A 17,577-nucleotide genomic window follows, 5' to 3' on the forward strand; every position below is an offset into this window, starting at 1 on the left:
AGATGGGGGTCGATGAAAAAATGTACCTGGTTCAGAACTCCGGAGAACCGTCTCCTCTTCTATTTCTGAATTCGTAACCGAAGCTCGTGTTGGATCGGGCCCGTCTTCTTCGAGCGTCCTCACTTCAATGAACGCGAGGCGATCTTCTTGACGCGCAAGCTTCTCGAGGATTTGTGCGAGAACTTTGTTGGTTTGCACATTGTCAAAGGAGCCATCATATGAACTGCGTATCCTTTGGTGAGAGTCACGACGAAACGGCGGTAAAATGTCTCGCCAGATTCGGATCGAGATTTTTCCCTCCTGTCGCTGGATCGTCGTTCGTGAGATCGTTTTCGGCGATATGAAGATCTCGAGTGGTCTCTATGCTTACTCTTACCCATTTTTACCATAAATTTGAGAAATTTTATCGAAAAAACACCAATGCGTATTGCTGTTGCGCGCAACAAAAACACAATGAGGGAGAAACACGGCGGTGTGGCGGTAGGGATCGCGCCCCTCGGAGCGAGATTTTTAAATCTAAACTGTGTTGCGGATGCGTGCACAGAAGTACCACAGAAGCTACATATTAATTTATCCGGCCAAACGCTCGGCATAACTAGTAATTATATTGTATAATATACATAGATATATGAATATAGAGATGCAGCATAATTCCTACTCGAGAGAAGAGGAGTAAAGACTATATATAAATTATATATTGTTATATAGACTTCTCAAATATTGCTTATGAAATATAATTTGAAAAACATGTAAAAGTAACTCATTTTGCACATGCGCATTACGTCATACAATCTTTTTTCTTTCAATCTTGCGACTTGCGCTAAGGATAAATATCGAGCGCTCTTCTATGCGCTTCGTGTATATGTGTATGTATATGTTTACACAAAACGAACTACCTTATACATATAGTTTTTGCACATAAGAAATGAAGGCACCTTATACATATCAAATTAGCAGTTTAGTAATATATAGAAGTCTGTGAATTGAAACTGCTTTCGCGGAGCAAGAAACTTCGGTCACATGATACTTTGGTGCCACATTGGTGATTCGTTCTAACAATGCATAAACTTTAAAGATAAACCATGTAAAGTTACAAAATTATAAATGTAAAACAGGATATTTTGAATAAAACAGAAAAACAGGATGTTTTATTTATAAACCAACATACTGAAATATTATTGATGTATATAAATACATCTAGATGTCAAATGACAGAACTAAATAGTTAAAAGTTAAAATCTGTAAGTATAAAAAAATCTTTAAAATTTATGTAATAAATATATAAATATATAAATATAAACTCTTTACAACAATTAGAGGAACACCTAAATTTTCTTGAAAAAAGGCAAAATTCAATCAACTGTAACTTCGTTAAAAATGAATGAAATTTAAATTTAAAAAAGCATTTTAAATGTTGAAATCTCTATTTTTGAAAGCTTCCCGTTATTTTTATGTTTCTCGGAATTTGATAATTTTTACATGCAGAAAACTACGAGTTGGACTAAATGCAAAATTTTTTTCTCACTTTGTCGGCCTGTATGATGGATAATAAGACCCGCTAAACATGGCTTGCGAAGCATGCATTTGTGATGGTCGATAGACTTCTACATTTTCGCTGATAATTTTCTGTGCACTATCAAGTTTGCAGAAAAATTATTTTCTTTTTTAACATTTTTTAAAACTCTAATTGTACAGTTTTAAAGTACATTAAAAATTATGGATAAACTTCCGAATAGGACATATGTCCGATTTTTTTGAAACTACGTATACTTACGTATTTTGACGTGCTGATTACGAATATGAGAATGAAAATTGGCACAAATTTCATTTTCATGGTGAAAACCATTTAAAAATTGTTAAAAATTGGCGTCTATTTTATTAAATACTGGAAATTTAAAAAAATGTTTTAAACAAAAGTTGTAGATCTCTTCGAAATATGCATTTTATGTCATATTCATTTTTTTATTTACTATACAAGTGATAGTTTTCGAGAAAATCAAAGTTAAAGATGGATCTCAAACCAATTGCTGTGTAGGTGAAAAAATGTATACGTGAATACATTCAGTTCCGCCCCCATGCGGGGGGGCTCTACTTTCAATTGCGAAATATAGGTGCGAAAGAATATGTACAGACGTACATACATAGTCCCGTTATACGTAAAAAAATATTGGAGGTACACGCAACAACAAAAAAATCAGAGGTATAGAAGCTTTTCGAAAGTACAGCTCGTGCTTTTGTACTCAGCAGTGCAACGTATTGTTACATGAGTTATTTATTGTTAGTGTACCTTACTATAGTATATATAGTATTTTCATTCAGTATTCAGCGATATAACTCATAGCTGTTTAATTCGATATTGTATACGCGTAATCATTAAAACGCCACCATTGTGACCTTACACACGCACGCACGCACGCACGGTGATGCAAGAAGGGGGCCTTCGCACCCGCTCCGTTCACCTCGCTTCGCATGGAAAGTTGCAAACCCATGTGGACCCTCGCTTTGCATAGAAAAGTGTATGCGTGGAAACAGTGAGTTCGGGGAGCTTCACTACCAAAAAAACTAGACAAATAGGTTTGCGTGGAAAGTTGCATATCCATGTAGAATCGTATATGTACTGCAAAGTACATGCTTAGATGGGAGGACAGATATAAGATTTAGAGTCCATCGTTTTTCTCGAAAACTATCACTCGTACGGTAAAAATGAATAGGATATAAAATGCATATTTCGAAGAGATCTACAACTTTTGTTTAAAACATTATTTGAATTTTCCAGTATTTAATAAAATAAATGTAAAAAACGCCAATTTTTGACGATTTTTTATGATTTTCACCATGAAAATGAAATTTGCGCCAATTTTCACTATCATATTCGTAATCAGCACGTCAAAATACGTAAGTATATGTAGTTTAAAAAAAATCGGACATATGTCCTATTCGGAAGTACACCTAAAATCATAAAACTTTTATTTGAAACTGATATGTTTTTCAAGATAAGTGAAGAACTTGGTATTTTATAATCGCGGGATTAGGCCCTGAGAGGCGCGTTTCATGAAAGGTAAGATACGTGACTGCTTTAGACGACGATTTCCTTTTGACTCGTATCTTGGCATGAATCCGCATAAACAGTAGCGATCATCAAAACAATCACGAACGGCGGGATATTTTATTTTTCTATTATTCCTAAGAACGTGCGCAGTTCGAACATACATATCAGAAATTTTTTTGTATCTCTTACTTTTCGACAGAATTCGTATTCAGAAATATAAAAATCGATTTTTTCAAGAAGTAATTTTACTCCCTCAAACCATATGGCACAAACAAAAAATAGTTTTATGTTACAGATGAACTACTGTATTTGCATACAATGTTTCAAAATTTTCTGAATTTCCGCTTGTCTAATCTTCCTTGTTAGCCAAATGCGTTCAAACAAATAAAATTTTAAAAGAAATATTTTGAAGAGTATATTTAGATAAATGGCTAAAAAATGAATTAAAAATACCTGAAGAATTACAAACCTATTTTAGGGAAAAATTAGAATTGACAATTGAAAAAGAATGTCTTATGTGAGGGCATGGAATAATTATATCTATTTTCATAGTCCGTAAGAAGTCTAATATTAAACTACATAACACATATTTAAGAGTTGTAAGAATGAAAAATATTGTTAGATTTTATGTTTATTGGCCACAAATTGATTCAAATATTGAAAATTTAGTAAAAAAACTGTAATGAATATTTCAATAATCTTAACACTCCTAAATCAATCTTGCATACATAGCTAGTCAGATGGCCCGCATCTATTTGCGACACCTGTAATAATAATACAATGATTGTTGTAATTTGTGATGCGTATTCAAAACGGTTGTATATAAACGAAATAAAAAATATTACTTCATTGGAAACAATCAAAGTATTACACCAATATTTTAGCACGTGGGAAATTCCTTTTTCTCTAATTACAGACAATGGCATATATTTATGTTCTGAAGAAATATAAATTTTTAAAACAAATGGCACATATATTCAAACACAGACGTATCATCTGGCTACAAATGGGGCTGTAGAAAACGCAATAAGAACTTTTAAAAACTTCTTACGAAAATATAAGTCAAAATCAGACTTAAATTTAAATATAAACAAATTCTTGTTAAAATAGCATCTTCCATTGCACAACAAACCTATCACCGGCTGAACTGCATTTAATACTGAAAGATTCTTGTAGCACTTGATCGTTTGACACCTACATTCCGAACGAAACTTATTTTTAAAAAATGCAGTCAAACTTAAATAATTATAGAGATTAATATAATTTAATTTCAATTCAACTTAAAATAAATGCTCCAATCTTAGTACATAATTATAAAATAGGAGATAAATATTGTCCAGGCACTATTGTTATTCACTACTTGTTATTCACTTATCTTTAGTTATGTATTCATGGGAGTTATATACAAGGTGGACCATTATAATCCATCTAGTCAAATATCTCGAAATTTAAGCCCGGGAGAGAAAAATGTTTCAGACAAAAGTTGTATGGTTTCGAAGGGATCATAAGATGGTACCATTGGTTTGACTTTGAAAAGTCATTTGAAGGTCACGTGAAGGTCACTGCAAGTTTTTTAAATGGAACACCCTATATATATTTACATATTCTTGTAGCTCATCTCGAGAGCTTTCCAAAACACTTATGACAAAGTATTTTTCATTAAGTATTTTTTGAGTTATAAGGCTTCAAAGTTGCAGTATTTTGACATAAAATACAAGATATCTCGTAAAATATTCATTTTTTTATTATCTTATCAGAATAACGAGACGAATCAATTGGCATAATTAAAACACATAATTATATTAAACTAAAAATCTGAATTTGCAACTAACAGTTACACATTTTTACTTTAACATAATTATGTGTTTTCTTTATACCAATTGATTCGTCTCATTATTCTGTGCATAAAAGTATTAGAGTAAGATAATCAAAAAATGAATATTTTACGACATATCTTGTATTTTATGTCAAAATACTGCAACTTTGAAGCCTTATAACTCAAAAAATACTTAATGAAAAATACTTTGTCATAAGTGTTTTGGAAAGATCTCGAGATGATCTACAAGAATATGTAAAAATATATAGGATGTTCCATGTAAAAAACTTGAAGTGACCTTCACGTGACCTTCAAATGACTTTTCAAGGTCAAACCAATGGTACCATCTTATGGCCCCTTCGAAACCATACAACTTTTGTCTGAAACATTTTTCTCTCCCGGGCTTAGTTTTCGAGATATTCGACTGGATGGATTAAAATGGTCCACCCTGTATTATGGAAGATAAATTTTTATATTAAAATCCAATTTTATACATAAAATTTGATATCAGTAAAATCAATAGCTTTTCTTATATGTTGTAGCTTATGTCCTGCTGAACAAAAAATGTAATAACTTCAAAGCTAGATAATGAACAGTTTATATATTTGACTGGCTCACAACCTTTTACATCTTACTATATATATTATAAAAAACTTGATAGCTTCAAAACAGCTAAAGTATATAAAATTATAGCGTTTGAAAAGATCTCAAAAAGAACTACAAAAATATGTAATAAAAAATAGAGATTCCATTAAAAAAATTGAAGATAACCTTTATATGACCTACAAACGATTACACAAGGTATTCGGAAATTAAACCGATAAACTTTCAGAGGTTGCCAGGTGCATCAAAAGGATCATTTTTTGCAAATGAACCTAGGATCGGAAACGTCACTAAGGTCAGGTCGAGATCACCTTGAATTTTTAAAATAAAACCGGCTAGTTTTCATCGCATATTTTTGTAGCCCTCCTCGAAACCTTTTCCAAACATTATTATTTACTTTGGATCAGCCGTTTTAAAGTTATTCAGTTTTTCTTGGTAATGTTTTTGAACACTCTGTGTGCCATAGCACTGCACAATGGGCCAGCAGACTTGATTCAGTGGCCAAAAGTCGATTTCAGAATTCGATTAAAATAAACAAATCATTATAATTAGCAATAGTTGAAGTAATTTTTACAAAAATTATTTGATGATTAATCAACTCCTGTTCAATTGACAGTGGCGTAAAGTCGAAAAATAAATTTTAATTTTTGTCTTGCTTATGATTAAACTATTTCGTGTATTTGAATATAAGCCGTAAAGATTAAAATTATTTCCGTTTCTTTTTCATCCTTAGAGATGAATAAATAAAGAAAATGGCTATTTGATTTAAAGTTATCATTTCATAAAATAGTGCAACATTCTAATAACATATAATCAGATTTTTCAGCAAAGCACTCGCTGCCGAATGTAGATTCCCCGAGATTCCAGCAGTTATCAAAAAAATCGACATACTAGTGTATAATTTATGATCTATACTTTAAAATAGATATGCTCAGTTTTGCCCGTTTTCATAAATAGTACTGAATTTAATATAAAAAGTGAGTAATCGCGCAAGCTTACCGCACCAAGCGATTGACCGTTGATCAGTCGCCGCATCGAGTGTCACTCCCACTGCACTGGTATTACACTGTAATTGCTTAATAAATGCATACTTATCATACGTCCAAGTATTTTGTCCGCAAAAAATAGTGCACTAATAATATTTTTCCTTTGACACTACAAATAAAAAATTGGAATGCATCACTTGCAGAATTACCGATTAACTGTATGATTTCTATAGATATTTTTTAATTTTGGACTTGGATAATTTTTTTTTATAATTTTTAAAATATTTTGGTCATCATAGTAGATTCGCTATGTTAAATTTTGAAATTTTAATATTTAATTCGAAATCAGTGATTCAAAAAACCTTCATAAAATAAATTTTTTAAATATTCGATAGTCTAAAAAACAATATAGTCGCCATATTAGTTTTGCCATTTAAAATTTTGCAATTTTAATATTAAATTTGAAATCAGTAACTTAACCTTCGTAAAATAAGTTTTATGTAAACCAAATGAGTCTTAGACTTTTGGCCACCGAACTGTGGTTCCTGGCCCACTGTGCACTGTAACGACACGTTTCCGACCCTAGGTTCATTTGCGAAAAATGATCTTTTTGATGCCCCCGACAACCTCTGAAAATTTGCCTGTTTAATTTCCGAACACCCTGTATATATCCAAGGTCAAATCAATGGCACTATTTTATGTTCTCATTTGAGTTAAATAACTTTTATCTGAAGTATTTTTCCGGATATTCCATATTTTTTCATAGATATTTGTTTGGAGAAATTAAAATGAAATACCCTATATATATATAGTATATGTTTTTTCTTAAACTATACAACTTTGTTCAATGCTATTAATTAAGACTAGCCACTCTGTCATAGTATACTGTAACTCTGACTCTGACTCTTAGTCGATCAAAATAAGATATTAGGCTTGCGTGAATTCTGCTCGACCACAATCAATTGCCAGTGAGGCACTAAACATATTATGTGATAATCTCCGTTCCGCAAAAGGACTATTGCTTTATTCTGTTATTTCAATATCTATGTATAATATAATAATATTATAAAATAATATAATACTATAAAATTAATAATATTATAAGAAATATATTATAATATAAGAAACTCTCATTAACTGAAGTTATTTAGTTTGGTAATTCTCATGAGTATAAATATATTTTTACTTCCAGATCAATATAAATTTTGGTCTGCAGCTTTTGACCATTTTTGGCATATGCTTGAATGCTATAATTCTTCTTCTGTATGATATGTATAATAACATACAGACAGAAAGTGACAATACCGAGATATTAATTTTTCATATGATTTTCATATTCTGCTATGCTTTTCGATCTTTATATATCAGCTATGTTTGTCAGCGATCTAGAAACGCAGTTGAGTATTGAATTAATGTAGAAATATATGTAACATGATATAATTTTATATATATATATATATATATATATATATATAAGGTGTCTGAAAATAACTGCATCACTATCGCATGTAAACAGCGAATAAACCGAATAGACAAAAAACCAAATAGAGAAATCTTTTACTCTATTACAATTTTTGCAATAATTAATGAAAAATTAATTTAAAAAATCGGCCATCTACATGAATATAAGCGCGCGGTAAGAAGAGACAATTTATTGTTATATGATTGCTATAAGCGTGCAATAAAATATTGGGAGGAACTACATGTATTGTATAATATTACCATATTACTAGTTTTTCGAATAAACAAGATCCACGCCGAGATGGCGATTGTATATGTATATATATACATATATACATATATGTATACATATACATATGCAGGATGTCCGAAAAGTGACGGATATATGTATATATGTGTATACATATACAAGGTGTCCCCCAGTTGCCAGATCAACTCTCGTGGGTAGATAGAGCGTGTTAAACTGAAAATAAAAGTCTTATCATTTTGCTAAATTCGCAATAATTAATGAAATATAAATTAATAAAGATCGGTCAATCCGTGCCAGTATAAGCGCGCAGCACGAAGAAACCTCCCAGTTGATACTAGGCGCGCGGCAAGACATAAACGCAGCGCGCACTGTACGTGTCTCTTTCATTACGCCTTTTGTACGTCCTTTGTAGAGCGCTCCGCTTACTGTCTCGTCGCGCGCCTAGTATCAAATAACAAGTAGAAGGCTTCTTCGCGCCGCGCGCTTACTAGCACGGATTGGCCGATTTTTATTAATTTATATCTCATTAATTATTGCGAATTTCGCAAAATGATAAGACTTGTTTTCAGTTTAACACGCTCTATCTACCCACGAGAGTTGATCTGGCAATTCGGGAACATCCTGTATATATATATGTATATATACAGAGTGTCCCAGAACAACCTTCCGTCTGTAAAATGATGTATTTCTGACTCAATTCTAAGATAATTTTTCCTTTACCAAAATTTGATTTGAAGCGTAGTTTTTGAGTTATAAGCAAAAACAGTTAGCAAATCACACGTCGAGTATAGAAGGCAGGCAGGAGCGGCGCGGCGCACCGCGAGCGCGGACGCAACTGACCGTCCAATGAGTGATTACCGCCGCATGAGTCGCTAACTATTTTATCTTATAACATAAAATTATGCTTTAAATAAAATGTTGTTAAAGAAGAAAATGTCTTATAATTACGTCAGGAATAAGTGTTTCTTAAAATAACGTTACTTTAATGACCAAAAGTTGTTCCGGATCGCCGACCGTCGGACGCTGTAATCAGCTGATTGCTACACGCGATGTGTGTATGTCTGAGTGTGTGCGTAAAAGAAAGAGACAGAGTGAGTGAGAGAAAGACAGAGAGAGAAATAACCGTCTCCGCGATGGCGATGCTCCTTCGATTGTCGACGACTTCAAACCGATCGATATATTGATTTTCCGGCTCAGCTGAGAGACACATCGCGTGTAACAATCAGCTGATCGCAGCGTCCGACGTTATTTTAAGGAATACTTATTCCTGACGTAATTATAAGACATTTTCTTCTTTACCAAAATTTTATTTAAAGCATAATTTTATGTTATAAGATAGAATAGCTAGCGACTCATGCGGCGATAATCACTCGTCAGACAGTCAGCTGCGCCCGCGCTCGCGGTGCGCCGCGCCGCTCCTGCCTGCCTTCTGTACTTGACGTGTGATTTGCTAACTATTTTTGCTTATAACTCAAAAACTACGCTTTAAATCAAATTTGGATAAAGGAAAAATTGTCTTAAAATTGTGTCAGGAATACGTCATTTTATGGACAGAAGGTTGTTCTGGAACACCCTGTATATACATATATAGTGTACATACACAGGGTAATTCAGAACAACTTTTTGTCCTTAAAATGTCGTATTCCTGACTTAATTCTAAGATGATTTTTTAAACCACAATTTTGTCCGAAGCTTAGTTTTTAAATTATGAGACGAAAAATTTTGCGAATTTACGGAACGAGTACAGGAGGTAGGTAGAAGCGGCGCAGTTCATTGTCCGATGGATGATTACGTGAGACGCTACGATCAACTGCTTGTTATACGTAGTGTGTGTATGTGTGTTTGTATGCATGCGTGCGTGCGTGCGTGTGTGTGTGTGTGTTGTGTGCGTGAGTGCGTGCGTGTATGTGTGTGTGGGTGTGGGTGCGCGCGCGCGCGAGTGTAATGTGTATTAATTTTTTAAAAATTGTTTTGTTCCGTACGGAAAAAAATTTTTCTGCGAATTTGCAGTATACTAACAGCTTGCGGATTTTTAATACCATCCTGCAAAAGCTGCAAACTGCAAACCAGTATCACGCATATACCAACACCATGTCGCGTATATAATATCAGAACGTATTGACGAGACTCCTTATGATTAAATGGAAATCCATTTCTATAACGAGAGCGAAAAAGAGCCACGAGAAAAAGTGTAAAAAACCACAAGTAAAAGTGTCGAATCTCACTGCAAGGAATTTAGAGTCTACACGCACAGGCAGGAATGGTGTCCGTCGGCAACTTCAGGATCACACGTATACACATGAAGTACATACGTATACGTATGATTTCTGTTGTATGTGTGTAACGCTGAAGTTCTCGACGGACATCATTTTTGTCGGTACCCGTACATCACGTTTATAATATAAATAAAACGCACGCGATATAGTTAGCTTTGTCGTCGCTAACCCCGGTCGCGACTCTCGCGGCTCTTGTTCGCTCTCGTTATAGTAATGGAATTCCATTTAGTACATAAGCAATCTCACCGGTACGATGCGACATATGTGCATATATAATCTGCATTTAATTTGATCATAAGCGAATTAATACCGTTGAGCTGCGAGTTTATACTTTAGTATTTTTTTATATAAGAAATGGAGAATAAAAATCCAAAATGCGCTTCTTGCGCAAAGTTCATTAGAAAAATAAGAGGTTACAAGAAGTTGGTTTAATCTGATAATGAAACACTAGAGTTTTCTTTGATTTTTAATGTCAGCATCAATGTTAATGATGTATTATGTGGATTGTGTCGTATTCACATTTTCAAGTATAGAAAATTAAACGCTGGAAGTCGTGTTGTAAGTAGTAGAAGCTCTAGAAATAAAACTTCAGAATTCTCTGCAACCGGCGACACTACTTCAGAACACGAATCTGAACATTCGAATTTCAAATTTCGAAGTTCAAGTAAAATCCAAGAAAGATGAAATAGGCGTTGAATATGCCAATATGCCAATACAAAGGACTGTTTCGACGCATAAATACTGCTGTGTGTGTAATTCAATACGAAATTTAGTAGTAATTTCGCAATCAGCTTGTGTACAGTCTTATGTCAAACGACGAATTTTTATACCTGAAGATAATCGATGTTGTCCAACACATCTGATTAAAAATCGATTTTTCGAAGAAGATCTAGGCCATTTACGGATTCATTCGAATTTTGCGAAGATCAAAATATCAGAATTATCCGAATTAATAGAAGCTTTAAGTATTGGATGTGATACTACAATATTCGACAAAATTGGAGATTATTGTTTACCCGAAGAACAAATAATCATTTTCACAGGATTGACCTGGGAAAATATTATTGAAATATGTGATATGATGACATCGATGAGAAATACCAAAACTCGTTCAATAACTCAAGCTTTCGTTATATTTTTATCAAAATTAAGGACAGGAATTCTAATAAATTGGTTGCTGCTATGCTACAACTTGAACACGAACAATGTGTATCCGAATATTCTGAATCAGTAATGAAAGCTTTTGAAAAAGACGTGTTTCCATCACGGTTCGGTATCCATGCATTGTCAAGAAGTGAATTCGTCGAAAATTACACTACTGAAGTTGCAAAAAAACTGTACAATTGTAGCGATAAACTAATGCTGATTTGCGATGGCACGTATGCACGTCATCAGAAAAGTAAAAGTAATGAATACCAACGAAAAGCTTTCAGGACAAAAAAAGGTGCCACTTTGCAAACCCTTTACCGTCTGCACAACTACGGGGCATATTCTCGATATGCTGGGCCCTTTCGAAGCAAACCAAAACGACGCTGCAATAATGAAAAGTGCCATTGATGATCCTAACGGTTTAAGTGCCTTAATGTTGGAAGGAGACTTTTATTTTCTCGATTGTGGTTTTCGAGATGTAACAGATCTTCTGAAATCGAAAGGCTACGTGGTTTTAATGCCAGCTTTAAGAGGAAAATGAAGTTGACAGATGACGAGTCAAATGAGTTGCGATTTGTGACAAAATTGCGGTGGGCAGTTGAAGCCGTTCACGGCATTATCAAACAGAAATATCGTCTTCTGGACAAAGTAATTGATAATAAATTGCTTCCAAAAGTTGGATTATATTTTAAAATTGCGGCATTTTTGCACAGTTAATTCGGTAAAAAGTTGCAATCGGATATTGAATTATCAGATGAAATTGTTCTAAAAATGAAAAATGAAAAGTGCAAGGAGAATACTTTGACAAAGGAAATTGAGGAAAAAGGCTGGATACGAAAGAAAATTGTATTTCAAAGTGTTTCGTCCAACGATTTACTAGATTTTCCCGAGCTAACAGAGAAAGATTTGAAGATTTTATTCACTGGTACATACCAGTTATTTCAAGCAGTATCGCACTTAGCGGAAATGTTGAACGATAATGGATCGATCAATTTGCAGTTCATTAAAGATCATACAAATATTTTGAGATTGGCTCACTCTCGACACATTTCTCGAAAGACGTACAGATGTTTCGTTGAGTATGTACCAAATAGTTTAGGAGTTTCGGGCATCAAACGATATACTGTGAATGTGCAAACAGTCGGAGGACAGTGGGTTGCTGTTCGCATGTAGCTACCGTCATATATTACTTTCTCATGCAAAATATCTATCAAAAATTGTGCGGCCGGCCGAAATTCTGAGTCGTTTATTCGTAAAGCAGAATTTCAGTACAGTAATTGAACAAGACAGTGATGACGATTAATTTAATATAGTCTAAAGATTTCATAATAATTATGGTATATGAAGCATTATAAATTATCATGTTAAATAGTTAATGTTCGCAAACACATACACGCACACGCACACACGCACACACACACGCACACACACACTCGCATACACACACACGCACACACACACTCGCATACACACACTCGCATACACACAAACATACACAGAGTAGAGTGGTTTTACCACAGTTAAATAATACATTTTATAGTTCCACTGATCCCTTTTTTCTCTTTTCAAAAACTATTTTAGCATTTCCGTAGTTTTTAATGTTATTTCAGCATTTCCATTTTATAATTCAACAATCAAATTATTAACATATTTAATATAACATCGAAAAATAAAACTGGTCCCCAACTTTCGTATCATTGCTCGCATACCAGGGGCCAATTTTGCGCAATTATGCAGACTTTAATTTTTTTACCAATGAGCTACCTCTTCGAGCCCTTTCATAAAAATATATTTTACTCCTCAGAACCCAAACTTATTTCAGGTAAAATATGGTTTTTGTACTCGAAAAACTAACGGTAAAAAAAATTTTCGAAAAAAAAATTATTTTTTTTTCCGTACTTTGTACAGGATGAAATGAGCTCATAATATTTTCGAAAATAGCTGGTATGAATACGTGTAACATATATTTTTTTCACGAATATCGGTCGAGGCGTTTCAGAGAAAAAATATCTTTTATTTTTCGATTTTTTTGCATAACTTCAAAAATAATCATTTTTCAAAATTCATACCTACAGGAAAAAAAAGTTTTATAATAATAGTAACATAACTTCAAAATATGAACTCGATCCGAGCGAGAGCCGAACGACCATGCTTATCCCGCTACGGTCTTTTTGAAATCCGTTTAAAAGATACATTAAAGATGTAAAGTACAAAGTACTAAATGTCCAAAACTGTTGTTTACATAAAAGTCAATTGTTATTAAATAATACATAATAATTATTATATCAATTAATATTAAATACAATAAATTACTGTTAAATACATAATAAAAGAAATAAAAATAATATAAGAGCAATCTTGATATTTTAGTACTTTTTTGTATCATCAATTTATGTGTTTTAAAGACATTTTTTTAAACAATTTTTCTTTTGTTAGAGAGATATAATTTTTGTAAAAATTTTATATTTTGTAGAGGTTTACAGAATTTTTAAAAAAAGTAATATATTTTGAAAATATTATTTTTAAACGGTAAATACCGTTAATTAATAATATTTGATCTAATTCTATTCTCTTGCATAATATTATCAACGATTTAGATTCTTAATTACATAACTATATTTTATTTTATACTTAAATAAGTTTGCTAAGATCACTCTTATATCCTTTTTATTTCCTTTTTTATTTGATTGATGAAAGCAATTGATTTTTATGTAAAAAACAGTTTTGAGGAAAGATATTTGGTACTTTATACTTTATATCTTTGACGTCTTTTTTAAATGGATTTCATAAATTTTTGTAAAGTTTGTAATTTATATTGTATTTAATAACAATTAATTTTCTTGTAAAGAACAATTTTGGAGATACTATTTTTGATAGACATTAATTTTTTGAAGCAAACAGTTTTAAAACTATTATTTTTGATGACCATTAATTAAAAAAAAAAACAATTTTGAGATACTATTTTTGTTAATAAATTGTAACGAATCCGTGATCGGATAGCTCGGTCGTGATCAGGATTCGGATAACGGTGGGGAGACGAACATAAGCGCGCTTCTTTTAGTAACTTTGTTTTCTTCTGTGTAAGTGTTGGTACAATGTGATGGGCGTGAAGAAATAGAATGTGCGAGTACAGTGTATGTGTGTGTATGTACGGGTACAGAGTGTGCAAGCCAATGTACAGAGTGTACGAGTATATATGCAAGTACAGTGTATGTGTGTGTATGTGTGCGGGTACAGAGTGTGCAAGCGTATGTACAGAGTGTGCGAGTATATGTATATGCAAGTACGGAGTATGTACGAATATGTGAATATCGGATCGTATATTGTGACTTCGAGTCGTTCGATGTAACGGAGATTTAAACCATCGCACGGTGTTTATGTTTCCGCTCGCGCCCGTGGATGTCAATGTCCCGCGAGGTAAATATTTCGGTCGGCCCGTGTCGTGGCGCGCCGCGTGGCTTTTGACAGGCCGTTTCGAGACGCTGTCGACGATATATCGCGCGTGCAATATCGTGTCGGTGCGTAATTATTCCCGCGGTTGTTCGGGCGGTCTTTTTGTTTGATCATGTTGGTTTGGAGAGGATTGACTCTAACGAGGAAGGATCCGGCGGACGACGAGAACTCTCGTCGGGGGCGGCACACTCTCCGCCCCGGGACTTTTAGTGTCTGTCGATTTCTGGACGGTCGGAAGGTGACCGGTTTTATCGGGCTGAGAACGCTCAGCGGAGACAGAGTACTCTCCACCTCGGGCCGATTGGTCGTGTGGTAGAAAGGATTGCCGGGCGAAGTTGAGAACTCTCAGCAGTGATCGAGAATATAGCTCGGTCGCTATATTTGCAGGCGGTTGATCGGGTTTGGAGGCTTCCTTGAGCGAATCGCGCTGTAGGAAGTCGGAACGGATCTGGTCTCGATTTCTGTGCGGTGGCCCTTTTTATTCGGGTTCATTTGCCTCTTTAGTTGCTGGCTTCCCCTTCCAGAACAATTATCGTTAAATAATTGTTCTGGAAGATTCGGTTAAAAATTCGAACGTTACGATCTCGGGATTTTCCGTGCTCGGTCGGCGGAGTTCGGGGCCTCGACGAGCATCGAGACAGCGTCGCGCGCTTGGGTGTTTACGGCGACGGTCGGGCGGTACTCGAACGGGACTTAGTCTCTCGCTCGCCGAGATCCTTCGGTCGTAACGGCTGCGATTTTTGATTGTTTAAAAAAAGGGGCGTACCGCGCCTTCACTTTTGACCGCTCGGTGTTCACCGGGCAGCGGACTTCCGACGGATGGTCGGTCGGGAATGAACGAGGGTTTTTAGTAACGGGGGTGTCTCGTTACAAAATGATTAAATACAATACTTTAAACGTTATGCACATGATAAACAAATAAAAGTAAGTGGTTAATATGTGTTTAATTACAGTCAATAAAAAGAGTTTTTCTTATCAAATCCAATAGTTCAGAAATTTGAAAAGGTCATTTAGTCTTGGATCCTAAATGATTTCCTGAATTTTTGACTTTGACGATTTGCTGCTTGAGTTATTATATTAGAAAATTGGCAAAAAAATTTTTTTGCATGATATTTTCACGGTTGGGTTATGAAAGTTATTAAGATTATAGAAAAAGAAATTCTTTACAACTTTTGTCTGAGACTTTTTTGTAGATTGGATAGTTTTCAATTTACATAAAGCGGACAATATTCCGCAAATTTTCAAAAATGCTCCTTTTTATACAAATTAAAAAAAATCTTTAATTATTTATTAATAATATATGTCGACATTATTGACTATCTATTATCTCTATTATAAATTTTGCATGAAAGGATAAAGTTAGCCGCTAATCGCGTTTGCATTGTTGCCGCTTTATTCCGATCGTGATTGGTCGTCTCGATTTGCGAGATCACAATCTCGTGAAACATAAGCTGGTGCGAAGTGCGCGGTACGAGCGAAACAGTACTCGTTTGACAGTTCACCAATTGTCAAATTGTTGATGTAACCGTACATAAATTTTTTGTACAGTAAAAAAAGCTCATTTTATTACAATTATTGTTCGTGAATAGAGAGAAAGAGAGAGAGAGAGAGAGAGAGAGAGAGAGAGAGAGAGAGAAAGAGAGAGAGAGAGAGAGTATAAAGATATAATAGTAAAAATAGGTATTGATCGCGGAAGATATAATGTTTAAAGAACTAACGAAGTTGCTGCAATTTTTTCAACTACTGCAGATGGAAATATTCCTGATTGTTATGTTACATTTAGAAACAAATGTGATAAAACTTTAAAATATGTTAGTACAATGGATTCAAACGTTGAATCTTGGATTTATCCAATGTACTATCCACATGGTACGAAAGGTTGGCACATTAATATTAGATAAATCAATGGAAAACGTGTAACTAGATCTCTGTATATCTTGATATACGTAGATATACTACCTTGATATACATAACACTAGATTAAAATATAATAATATATAAAAATAAATAAGTTTCAGTTTTGCAATAATATATAAATTATATGCCGTAAAATAACAAAATAAGAAAATCGCATTGGCGCGCGCGAAGTTAATATCAAATTAGTCGTTGGGAAAAACGTCAGTGTAAATTTAATGCATCGGACGCATGTATTCAGTTAGTCGAACTGAAATCAAATAATTCCATTTACGTATCCTTTTATTGAATGTTAAAGGAGCAACAAGTTATAATGATTTAAAAACAGTCAATGGTGTATTGCATCAAACATTTACTTCTGCATGTTTGGCTTTGGGTTTAACTGAAGATGATGACGAATGGAAACGTGCAATAAGCGAAGCTTCTATATGGATGATGCCAAGACAACTTAGGTCACTTTTTGTTCGAATACTAATGCATTGCCAACCTTGCATCCAAAAGAATTATGGGATGAATTTCAAGTTGCAATGTCCGAAGATTACATATGACGATTTGGACGAGTCACTGGAATAAAAAAAGCTTATGCTCAAATCGATCAATTACTTCGCAAAGAAGGTTGG

The 17,577-nt window shown here is 34.0% G+C and overlaps 1 protein-coding gene across 1 annotated transcript in view; it reads left to right on the forward strand.

Moving 5' to 3' along the window:
• The window catches only part of LOC140666906 (uncharacterized), a 132,238-nt gene that overhangs the window by 71,972 nt on the left and 42,689 nt on the right, over nucleotides 1-17,577 (forward strand). Inside the window, exon 5 of the mRNA XM_072894460.1 lies at nucleotides 7,647-7,850. Coding sequence (XP_072750561.1) covers nucleotides 7,647-7,850 — 204 coding nt within the window. The remainder of the gene's footprint in view (nucleotides 1-7,646; nucleotides 7,851-17,577) is intronic.

This window comes from Anoplolepis gracilipes, chromosome 6, assembly GCF_047496725.1.
Source record: "Anoplolepis gracilipes chromosome 6, ASM4749672v1, whole genome shotgun sequence".
In the NCBI taxonomy this organism is placed as follows: domain Eukaryota; kingdom Metazoa; phylum Arthropoda; class Insecta; order Hymenoptera; family Formicidae; genus Anoplolepis; species Anoplolepis gracilipes.